This window comes from Lottia gigantea (genome assembly GCF_000327385.1).
Source record: "Lottia gigantea unplaced genomic scaffold LOTGIsca_23, whole genome shotgun sequence".
NCBI classification, from domain to species: Eukaryota; Metazoa; Mollusca; class Gastropoda; family Lottiidae; genus Lottia; species Lottia gigantea.
In genome coordinates this window covers 2521845-2534064 of record NW_008708645.1, presented here as the reverse complement: position 1 = coordinate 2534064, position 12220 = coordinate 2521845, and the positions used below count along the sequence as shown (strand labels likewise).

The 12220-nt window shown below is 32.3% G+C and overlaps 2 protein-coding genes across 2 annotated transcripts; both read right to left on the bottom strand.

Moving 5' to 3' along the window:
* Positions 1 to 3816: 3816 nt before the first annotated feature.
* On the bottom strand, positions 3817 to 4574 carry LOTGIDRAFT_188309 (hypothetical protein). Its single transcript, XM_009055031.1, has one exon. It carries the CDS (start codon positions 4483 to 4485, stop codon positions 3835 to 3837), a length of 651 nt encoding a protein of 216 aa, XP_009053279.1. The 5' UTR covers positions 4486 to 4574; the 3' UTR covers positions 3817 to 3834.
* A 279-nt stretch (positions 4575 to 4853) lies between these two features.
* On the bottom strand, positions 4854 to 11965 carry LOTGIDRAFT_188306 (hypothetical protein). The gene is made up of 18 exons (XM_009055030.1): positions 11849 to 11965; positions 11400 to 11479; positions 11002 to 11166; positions 10574 to 10704; positions 10086 to 10266; positions 9619 to 9756; positions 9343 to 9447; positions 9071 to 9148; positions 8817 to 8898; positions 8401 to 8532; positions 8204 to 8287; positions 7778 to 7989; positions 7154 to 7335; positions 6832 to 6915; positions 6472 to 6640; positions 6090 to 6199; positions 5015 to 5714; positions 4854 to 4986 (listed from the first exon to the last, which is right to left on the bottom strand). Exons 1-17 carry the CDS (start codon positions 11877 to 11879, stop codon positions 5507 to 5509), a joined length of 2172 nt encoding a protein of 723 aa, XP_009053278.1. The 5' UTR covers positions 11880 to 11965; the 3' UTR covers positions 4854 to 4986; positions 5015 to 5506.
* Positions 11966 to 12220: the final 255 nt, after the last annotated feature.

The following is a 12220-nucleotide window of genomic DNA, read 5'->3' as shown; positions in this document are numbered from 1 at the left end:
GTGACAATTTCATTTACAATGACAAACTATTTTACAAATCGTGGACATCGCTTTTAGTAGAAATTTGACCTAGTGTCATGAAAATGTCAAGAATAATGCAATTTCAAATTTGGAATGCCTCGTGAAATGTCAGGCAGGAAGAATGGTTTTTGAAATATCAGGAAATGTGCTTACTTTTGAAATGTCAAGAACATGCTTTGGAAATGTCAGAAAGAATGTTTTTTGAAATGTGGGAATAAATTTTGGTGAAATTTTTGTAAAAAAAAAAATGTATGAAATATTAGGACAACATAATTTGAAATTCTGTCATAAACTTATAATTGCGTCAAAATGGACAGAAAAAAATTTTGATACCATTTTGATTGGATTTATAGCATGGTTTGTCTGATAATTTCTTATTGAGTATAGGCTAGATCTTTTATAATGGTTTTCATTTTAGAAATGCAACAATATTTGGATTTTTTGTTGAGTCCGTTTACTTAAAACAAATTTGAAACCAATTTTATTTGATGATTTTGTCGTTTGCAGAACTAGGACATGCTAAGCTTGTAATATAGTTTTTAGACCTATTAGAAAAGTTAAACGTTTCTTAGATAAGCAAAAGAAACCTATCAAAGAGAGAGGAGCTAACAGTTTATTTTTGAAGGGTTATAAAATGATGATATTGTTGTAGATCTATCTATGTTTGTATAATATTAAATAAGCTATAGTATTGATGGTGCATAGAACTTAACATCACTTTACTTTCATTGAAAAATTTCAATTTCTTATGCCAAGATGAGCTAAATTTGGTTGAGACTGTTTTTACAGAGACATCAAATTGTTACAGGCCTACTGTTTATTGTTTAGGTGAATTTGTGTGCAGGATCTTGCTTTGGAGCATTTGTATATGGCGGTAACAGATTCTACACTTTTGTAGCAGGTCATAGCTTGTTTGAGCTCTTCAAAAGAAAACAATTTTGGTTCATCAGAAAAAATAATGTGACCAGCCTCAAAACACAGAATTCTTAAAAAATAAAAAGTTCCTGAAAGAAATTCTGATTTTAATGAAAGTAAGGCTTCTAAAAGTTGTGATATAACAGAAGTGAAATACATCCATTTTGTATATAGACTCATTGTGATCATTTCTTTTACATTTTTCATTCATTTTAATGCTTTTATTGTTTTAAAAATATTAGGTGATCCAATCAACTCTCTTAATAGTATTCTTAGTTTGGTACAATTATTGAGAAAAACCAAACAAAATTTCAAATTTGGCTGAAGTGACTTGCAATTCATACTATAGGGTGTAAGAGATATTAAGAAGGTAAATGCTCGTTCAACAATATACATCCACATAGTAAAAAAAAATTCAAAAAAAATATGATGCCACATGCAAGTCTGCTGAAATACTGCCATGATGTACCTCAATAAATCCTGCATTTTTCTATTCTGACAGATTTGGATCACCTAATTTTTTCTCTAAGAAATGCAATTATTTTAATTAGCTTTTTTAAACATTAATTTTAGCCAACTTACTAATATTGGATTTAAATCTAGAATAATCAATGATTTTATTACTCTAAGTATGTTTTAATCAAATAGTTGCCTCCCCTTTAAATAGATAGATATCGTAATATAGAAACATGGTCGAGATGGGTCTAAGGCAAACTTTATTTGGACTTTTGGTTTCATTTTAGTTAATTGGACGCTTTGGATGTAACTTTCAATGGACAAGGGGAGGTAACGGCTAATTAATCCACCTGTTTTTTTTAATATGACATGTTATTCATGATAAACCTTGTTTAAAGATTTATTTAAAGGGGCAGTGCCAAGCATTTCAAAGTCTATATGCGCCACACATAACATTCAATGTGTTGACAGTGTCCCTTTAACATCATGGAATAATACCGAAGTAATAGTGCTAAAGAGACTCAGATCAGCTTAAAAAGTTGAGATGCATGTCTTTTAGTATAGTAGATGAAAGTAATCCAACTTTGTCAATGGTTTCAACAGTAGAATGCCACAATTCTTACATAGTGGCATATTGAGCATAAGGAACTGTTGGTTCTTTAGCCAAGATGATCCTTTGCCAATAAGCATACAATGTACCGAATGGGAGAGGTAATTGGTATATGATCAAATGCCAATTCCATGTTTGTGTATCAGAAATGCTGAAATGGAACCCTCACTCCTTTGCAATCAATGCAACATTGAAACTGTTGACAAAGCCTAGATTAATATATTATAATACTTTTATAGATATATATATATATTTGTATAAATTGTATGAAAATGTTGTAAATTAATTTTGTGTGTTTTTGTGCCATTTTGTCTATCTTATTCTTTATTGAACTTGGAATCAGAGCCGAAATCTCTTGAAATGTAGAATTTTTCGATTTTGGTAGAAGAGTTTGGCAGCATCATTTTTGGTAGCACTAATAAGTATAAAATGGTTCACTAAAAGTAGTTCACTGTATTTCAAGTCGTAGAGTAACTACTTGAATCCAAGAGTGATTTTTCGTTCTGTTGCAAATACAATATCTACTTGTTTTTTTTTTAATCAAATCTGAAAAAAGTTTCATTAAAATATAAAAAAAATTCAAGAGATCCTGACTTTTTTCAGATTTGTATAATTTTTTGCTGTAAATTTGAAGACCCTTTGTGAATAGCTACTTTTAGAATATAGTTTCCCATTTTTGGAAAATAAACTTTGTATATGATTTTATTTTTCAATGCACATAATTGATTCATTTTTTAAGAAAATATCATGATTTTTGTATGTAATATAAGCTTTAAAACTAGAATTTAATATGTAGCTATGTCCCATTTATTGTCATTTTTCTCAATATTTTACTAACAAAAAAGTTGCTGGGGTCATAATATCCCTATTAATTTTGTGACCCATACAAATCAATTTGCTGAAATTTGGTTAAGGGTACAGTTTACCACAACTATTACGCTGACCAAAATGTTATATTTGGTGTCTCACAGGTAGAAGCATGAATATTAAGAAATGAAAAAGGTCTTGCTTCTGTATGGAAATTTTTATTGGATAAAAAAAAAGAATAAAGCTTCCAAACTTCAACAGAAAACAAAGAGCAGATCCATCTTAATCAATTTATATTGCAGAATGACATTTGTTAGTTATTCGACAATATATCCATCAACTTAAAAGTCTTTCAAAATGGAGGTGGAAATTTACTGAAAGCTTTTTGTTTATTGTTTATCTTTTGTATTATACATCTATATGATATTAAAACATTTCATTTAAACTTTGGTGTTTTCTTGTCATGTGATTCTGTATAGTTCTTCTTCAATATTTTGGAGACTGGATCTAAGATACAAGTGTCTAAATAGTTTCTTTACCTACTGATAGAGATCCATTTCAGCCTTTCATAGCATATTTTGTTATGAGTATCTGATATTTGGAATATAATACAGTACAAATGCACTGACAGCCCAGAATTTTTTATATTTCTACAGGAAACTGTTGTTACTTTTTTTTTTATTCAAAGTAAAACCAGACCTGCCAATTCTATCAAATGAAATTTTGTGTATCATAAATATAAACTCATAACTTACAGGAAAATTCATTGACATCAAGATTAGTTGTAAAACTGTGATGTGTAAATTGTTTGCAAGGGTTGTTTAAGCTTTTATAATAATATGCTGTCATTCTCTTTTTTAAGCCAATATTGTAGTAGAACTAATGAACAACTAATGATGAAAAGAAACCCAAGTCTGTTAATGATAGGAGGTTTCATATTTTCTCTGAAGCTGTTCAGATCTACGAAATTCTATTCTGCCACTGACTAAGCACAGGAAATTGGACATGCTTATAAAAAATATTTATTAACGAGATACAGATCTAGTTTCACCATTTTCATCACTTTTATCTTTCTTAAAGTCTTCCAACATGTCTCTAAAATCATTGATGAAGTTGAACTGTTTGACTGACTGGACGGCACTGTGACCTTGTAGATCTCTTACTTTCTTGATGACATCTTCAGGTGAAATCTTTTCATCTATAAGCATTATTAGACATGCTGCTACCAAGCATGACCTGCCCAAACCACCATAGCAATGAACCAAACATTTGTTTCCGTTAAGCAGATTAGCTCTTAATTCATCCAGCATTTTCATGAGATTGGGGAAACTTGGTGTCATACCATCAGGGAAAGGGTAATGATGAACATTGATGTCAGCTTCAGCAAATTCTTGTAGCAAGCCAGTAACCCTATATTTGTGAAGTTCTCCCTTTGAACACAAACAAAAGACTTCTTTGATACCTTCATCTCGAATACATTTCAAGTCGTGTTTGACACTCCTCCATGTATTTTTAAATCGGCAACCAGGCAGAGCAGATATCGCCAATTTCTCATCACACACTTCACAACCCAGATCTAACCACGCTATTTTAAAAGGCGACAAGTCGATTTCACCTTCGTCGTCGGAGGAATCGAAATTGCCACCAGTTGTTGGTTGTTCCAAAGTTGTTGCCATAATGGAACTGACAGATTTTCTGCAATATTCAGATTCCAGTTATAAATTTACTTAGAAAATCTTTGTTTATTTTCAGTTTTAAGACTTCCGCCGGAAATCAATTTTCCCGCTAAATATTTCTACTTCCGCTTCTCCATTATGATTAAAGGGAGAGAACACCCCTTCTACATCTTTCCAGTCCAATACTTTTCTTTTTTTTAAATAATGTCACAGAAGAGTCCTCAAGTTGAATAAAACAATCATTGACTCTTTAACGCATGTGCAACTAAAAAGGTGTTGTGACAAGGAAAAAATCTTGCGGAGGCAAATTATAACTTTCTGGTTTCATCATTTCATAAGTAGACCCTATTGGTAAGTAAAAAGACATTAAAAATTCTACTTGTTTATTGAATTAGATTTAAACAATGATTTGAAAATATAAATGTAAGTAATATACAAATTAGAGAACTATACACAACGACTTTCAGACATGAATGACATACGATTTATAGCAGTGCCAACTTCACAAAATATGTTTGTACATTTTGACAGTAATTCGAGGCAAGAATCGTTGCTACTTGAATTATTTGTTCAACGAGACCATTTGACAAGTAAGTGCTGGATAAAAAAGCAATGCAATAATAAAACTGTTGCGGTCGTCGGTGTTTTTGAAAGTCATGAATATTGTGGCGTCTTAATGATTTATCTACAGATGAAAATGAAAGATTATTACAACAAACATGATTCAAAGAAGTTTTTTTTACACATATTCAAAGGTATTTTGAAGCACTTTTTGACAATTTTACAATTCTATTGCTGTAACCGTTGTGGCTGTGAGGGCTGGCTATCATATTTTCTTTAGAAGCAAATTTTTAAACATGTCTCTTCTTAGAATATAAAGGCAAACAAAGTCTTCTGAAGGTCGGCAACGTATATTTCAGCCCTTGTTTTTTTTAAGCCAACCCAAATGCCACTCACAGTAACCACTAAAAAAAATATGGCTAGCCACTTATATGCACCATTAGTTTGTATAGTTAGTATTTCAAACGAAAGTGAGTTTAGATCTGGCTTGATTGACCTGCCAGACATTGAGTTCCTCATATTCTTCAATACATTCATCAACAGCATCAGGTTTAAATCCTTTAGAGGTACACTGTTCCATAATGTCTGTAATTTTCACTGATTTTACTCCCTTATCTGGTGCCATTTCTCTGATCACAGCAAATATCTGGTCAGTAATATTCTGAGGTCTGAAAAAAAGTAAACAAAATTTGCAATCAACCATATTTTATAAACATTAAAATTATGTGAGCTTTGTTTTGCATAGGGGTAAGCTTTGACCGGTAAGCCCCAAACCTGTTGAAATGGATACCCTAATAATATCCTCAATAGGGGGCATTGGGTGTTCAAGAAGGCAACCATCTGATTGGTCAGAAATTGACGTCAAATATCATTTTATCAGATAACTGTATTTCTTAACATCTGGATTCTATCTAGGTTCAAATTTGGTGACACAGGGCCCAGAAAAGTACAAGTACAATGGTCATAGTGTAACAAACTGCATCTGATGAAGACCCTTTATAAGACAGACAACAAGTAGCCGAGAAAAGTAAAGAACAATTTACCTTTTGGACAGATCAGTTTGTGAATTGAGTGTATCTCTGGACATTTCCATCAACCTCATAGCTTCATTTACATCTTCTTTTTCTACAGCATCAGCTAGTCGTAGTCTAGCCTGTAATTATACAAGTATTGTGGTCACAGAAATAATAATAATGGTAAGTAAAAAAATCTTTTTTCTTCAGGAAATAAATTTTTATTACATGCCAACTTGGGTTCAAATTTATATTCTGTAAGGTTTGTTTGAATTAATCAACTTTTGAAACATATATGAATTTCCAGCCACATATCCCTGATCAGCTGACCATAGATAAGTCCATTAGGTTCAGACCAGTGGTACTTGAAGTAAACTGTCTTATGTGAAGTTATATATTCAACAATACATACCAATGCAGTGGAAAGTCGTAAAACTGCTAACAATGTTCTAGCACTAGTAAATGTCATATCTTTATTATTTCTAGCTTCTTTTCTCATTTCAACATAGGCACTTGTAATATATTCAGCTAAACCTTCTGGTACAGTAGGCTGTTTCTTCTTACATAGAGCTATATAACGTCTACAATAAAATACACAACAGAAACATTAGATATTGATTTCAGAAAATTCATACATCACATTTAAACACCATCAAGCCTAGCCTACTAACAGGATATTGAGACTTAATATCTGTCCAGACAAAATTTCCCTCATTGCACACTGCAAGACGTTTTCATTAGCTCAGTCAGGTGCAGAAAAGTAAGGACTTACCTCATTAGTTTCATATCTAATGGTACAAACTGACAGGGTGGGTGTACATTATGTTGATGTACATACGTAATATGTTGTGCTAGTCTGGAACAAAAAAAACACAATTACTGTATTATTCAGTCTCACAAAAAACAGTCTCACAAAAAAAAAATGAATAACAATGAACCAAAATGTGTGCACAGCCAAGGGTAAACGTGTAAGTACATAGCGGTTCATATTGTATTTATTAATGGACATATACTTTTTACAATGGAGCACATTACTCATGCATCGTTTCCATGATCATACAGTATTCAGTCAAGCTGCTAAAAAAAAATTATACCTTAAATCATTTTCTCTATTAGGTTTATCTTGTATCAACCATAATAAATCAAACCTGGACAACAAAGCTGCTGGTAACTGGATGTTCTGTTCTACTGTTTTTTTGTTATTATATCTACCATAGGCAGGATTTGCTGCAGCTAATATAGACACTCTAGCATTTAAACTTGTCATGATACCTGCCTATAAAATCCAGAAATACAGTTAACATTCTTGTTTGGCACATATTCTTTGTGGCAAAGATCCAGAATTTTCAGATAGTAACTCTGAGCTAGTTTCCGTTAGTCAGTGATGCATGACAGGCTACATAAAATACACAATCCACTTTCAATTCACTCAGTTGTGAAGAATAGCCACAGATAAAACTATGAACTAAGCTAACATGGTATATGCTTAAGATTTAATAAGCCTCAATTATAATTAGATGCGGTAAGGTGCAGTTTATGGTGCAGGATGACATACACCAGAAGATGTAAGTAGCGAACGCATCAAGTACTGTATCAATCATCCCACAACGTACACCACACCACTCTTTACTTTCTTTTAATCCATTAATCTTAGATGATTTCCATGAACCAACACTTTCAGGTCCTTAATGATGCTTTAATGCATCTAGAAACCTTACCTTGGCAATAGAAATAGTCTGTTGTTCCATAACTTCATGTATAGCTGTTCTATCACCATCCATCATCTTATCAAATTCATCAATACAACAGACACCCTGATCAGCTAGTACTAACGCACCACCTTCTAGTGTCATCTCACCAGTCAGAGGATCTTTCATAACAGCTGCTGTTAAACCTACACCAGATGATCCTCTACCTGTAGTGTACTGGCCTGAAATTGAAAAGAACTTGCGATAAAATTTTGGTTTTCTTCCTACAATCTTATTCCTGCTGAATAGTGATCTACATCGTGCCCTTGTCTGGATTCAATCTTTGATGCAATATCTCGTCCCATTAAAAATTCTAAGATATTTGATGTGTAAGCTTAACTGCCATTTTGACCTATTCTCAGACATGGCACTGTTTCCTCAAAAGGAAATACTTACTTCTAGGAGCTAATCTATCTATATATGATAATAACTGTGATTTAGCTACACCAGGATCTCCCATTAAACAGATGTTGATGTTACCTGAAAGTTAAATAGTACCAAAGTAGGTTTATTGTCAAAATTAAACTTTACATTCCCAAAAAATCAGAAGCCAATTGAAACAGTATCAATATGATTAAAATAACAAGTTTTACCTCTGATCTTCATTCCTCTAGGAGATTTATCAACTCCTCCCACTAATAATAATAACAAGGCTTTCTTGACATCTTCATGCCCATAGATTTCAGGTGCTATACTACTAGCTAGTTTATCATAGAAATCATCCTCTAAAATACAAAATAATTCATAAATAACATTAGGGCCGTAACATCAAAATACTTAGTTCAATCTTACATGTTTGAAACAGTCGTGATTCTGGAAATTACAGATGTTTGATGGATTTCTGTTTTAATAGGATAAAACATCCTTGGCTAAATTCTTGTCACTGATTTTTCATATTTACAACGGTGCCAACTGGAATAATTACGAAAGTCATCCAACCAATTTATTTGACACAAATTGCACATCCAATGCGCTGAAATCATGTCCTCTGGATTGCCAAATTACCTACCTGCCAACTGTTTCAATTCATCTTCTGTTAATTCTGCTGCTTCTAATTCATCATCTTCTGTTTTGTTCATTTTAATTAATCTCTAGAAAAACAGAAAATATCAAAGCATGGTAACTTTCCCCATCGCTTCACAACTATGACACATCTTTTTCCCTTCATCTTTAAGCTTTATCTTACTGAACTTGTACACGTTTCTTATCCCAAATACTTCTGAATAAACAAGTGTCCAGGGTTGAAATTTGATTGATACTTACATGAGATTCTAGTACAGTGTCTGATAATAAACCTTGTGAAATTCCCTGAAATCCTGTCTTCATTATAGGTAAAAATATCTTCATTTAGGTTAAGGATAAACTGTAGGAAATATTGCTATCTGATTGGTTCAGCATAAGACTAGGTCTTCACCGTATCTCTTTTACCCAGGATGTCAGATGATAAGATCTCTCACTTTAAGTCTGAGCTTGTTAGCTCTAAGCTCTAAGACATGATTTACACAGCGCTTGTTAATTTTAATTATAAAGGATACACCAGTAGCAGAGACATGGTCACCAGGTTGGACTAAACGGGTAGTTTCACCCCGACATAACAAAGTCATACTTCTTGGTATATTACCTACTGGTACCTGATCACTCTGAAACACAAAGTAAAATCATCTTTTTATTCTTTCATGTTTACAAAACCTCAATAATTGTCATCTATGGAAGCTTTATTATTACAAAATTCAATGTTTTCAAGTAAACTAACCCAGATTCTCAGAATAATTTTTTTGGAAAGCAAGATATACAAATTGAAGATTACTTACATGTTCTTGTATTTTGATTTCTTGAAACTTGACAAATTTGGAACCTCGAGTTTGTAAATATAACCTACCACCAGATTTGTTAGTTGTACATTCTTGACTAGGACACATTATCAACGGCATGAAGGACTGAGATCCAATCTAAAATACAATCATTAATGTTAGATCATAAGTTTTTAACAAAGTAACGTTAATAAAGTATTATGTATAGACACATATCTTCAACCAAGATATGTGCATATTTTATGTATATAATCCACCCTAATCCACAGTATTCATGTACAGAAAGTCACATATTTAAAGATGAAAACAATGTGATAAGCAACAAGAAACACCCTTTTTAAGTCAATGAACTTTTCTTAGCATGCTAAAGAACATACTTTAATGATTGAAAATGTACATGTGCAGAATAGTTTAATATTTGTTATAGGGGAATTAGATTATGAATTATTGAATGAAAATAGACTTACTGGTTGATAAGTTTCATTACCACATGTATCACAAGTATAGGTTGCTACTACCATCATAGGTTTAACTTCTGTAGCTCTAGTAACAATACCCTTGACACAACATAACTCTCCTACATTTACAGCTTTAACTTCTCTAATAGCTACATGTTTCTGATTACTAGGTGCCTTGAAATATACTTCACTGGAAAATACAGAATTTAATCAATTAAATAAGTAAAAACTGCTTAATTAACATCATAAGAAATTGTTAGTTGGTCTGCAAAAATGATCTCCATTCTTATTGGAACAGCTGTCAATGGGTACAGAAAATCAAAATCAAGCAATTATAAAGATTTTGGGCAAAATTCAATAATTAATCATCTATAAATTTTCTCGTTTATAATTTTTGGCCTTTACTTATCTGTTGCATTGCAATACACGTTCACAATAAGGTCAAGTGACCAGCTTCAGAATTAATTTGGTGAAAAGTGAGTTTAGAATTTACTTACTATCTTCTCATTAACTCTGGAGGATATTTATTCATAGGATCTCTAGTTATCTCTTGACCTTCAGGATGGTTCCTTTGTTCCATCAATAATCTATGTTCAATATAGACATCTAACGAGTCTTTATACGCCACCTATTAATATCAAAACATATAAAAACTTAATAAATATAACCAATATTTATAGCTATATGGACTCTCTGAAAGAAAATCTTGGGACCTTTCTAAGATTGTGTCATTCCTTTGTTGTGGGGTCTTAAATATCCTTCTTCAATGTGATGAATCAATAAGCACTCATATTAGATTAGTTAGAGCATATATTTTCAATTTTAACTTGTCCTTGACTATAAATATTTAGTGATAATCAAGGACATCCATGATGAAATTGTCCTTTTAATTAATAAAGCTATGGCTCTATAATTTTTAACTGACCTCTCTCTCTTTATAATCAGGTAAAATATCAGATACAGAATCAGCAAATAATCTGACATATCTCTGAGCGTTTTCTACTACAGCTTCAGCTAGATCAGGATCATGTTCTGTTAAATCATCCAAATCAATTGTTAAAGATACATTCTCTCTATGAGCTATATGGGTCTGAAACAATAAATACAACCAAATGGTTAAAATCATGGCCTGCTGCATTGAAAAACAGTGAAGCGATGATAGGTGCTAACACAATGTAATCTCTGACCCACCGGTCATGAAATGAGAAACAGTATAGGATCAAACAACTTTACGAAAGACTAGGCCTATATGGCAATTTAAGGCACCAAAAAATATGATATTTTATCAGCAGCTCAGATCATGAATCTTATGAACTAACTTACCAATTGTTGACCATATACAAAATCTTTTCCTCCATCTTTACTGTCTTTGTAGAATTCTCTCAAGAAAGTTGTTATCTTATCTGAAACAGTGTATGAATATACTTTAATAAATAGCCATAGGTAAGCACACAAGAAAGAATTGGGACGGCTATTTAGTTATATTGTAAGGCTTATTGGGAAAATGACCCCACTGGCTGATCATTTCAATTTTCAAAGGAAGAGGGTTTTAATATGCAAGCAAGTTTTAATATGTACAACACTTAACTATGGTATTGAGTTTGGTGAAATGTAACTTTTACTGGACAGTGATTCAGACTAGTTGACTAACGCCAGGTTGTGGTAGCTAGAATCAAGACAAGTAAAGCGTAAACAACAAACTTTGCACAACGATACTGAGGAACAAATTATTCGTAACATCAATAAAAATATTCTGAGCATATTGCACTTACTTTTCTCTTCTGCGTAGTCTCTAGTAGGCATTTTGATGCTGGAAAATTAAGGATTATTGAAAGTTTACAAATATGATCATAAGTTTCACAATAGGTTGTTCTAAAACGGCGGGAAAGTGTATCACGTGTCCCTAAAGTTCATGGGGTTAAATGTATTAGAAGGCCAGATTTGATTGGGCAACAAAATTACAGCCAATCAAAACAAGTGACATAAAGGATTTTAATAACAAACAGAAACGTAACCGAAGTTTAATACAAAGACAACTACGTAACCTCATTGATCTTTATTCCAGTATTGTATGATACTCATTCTTGTTATGATTGTAAAACTAATTTAAAACAAATTCGTATTAAATGATTTTATTGATATGA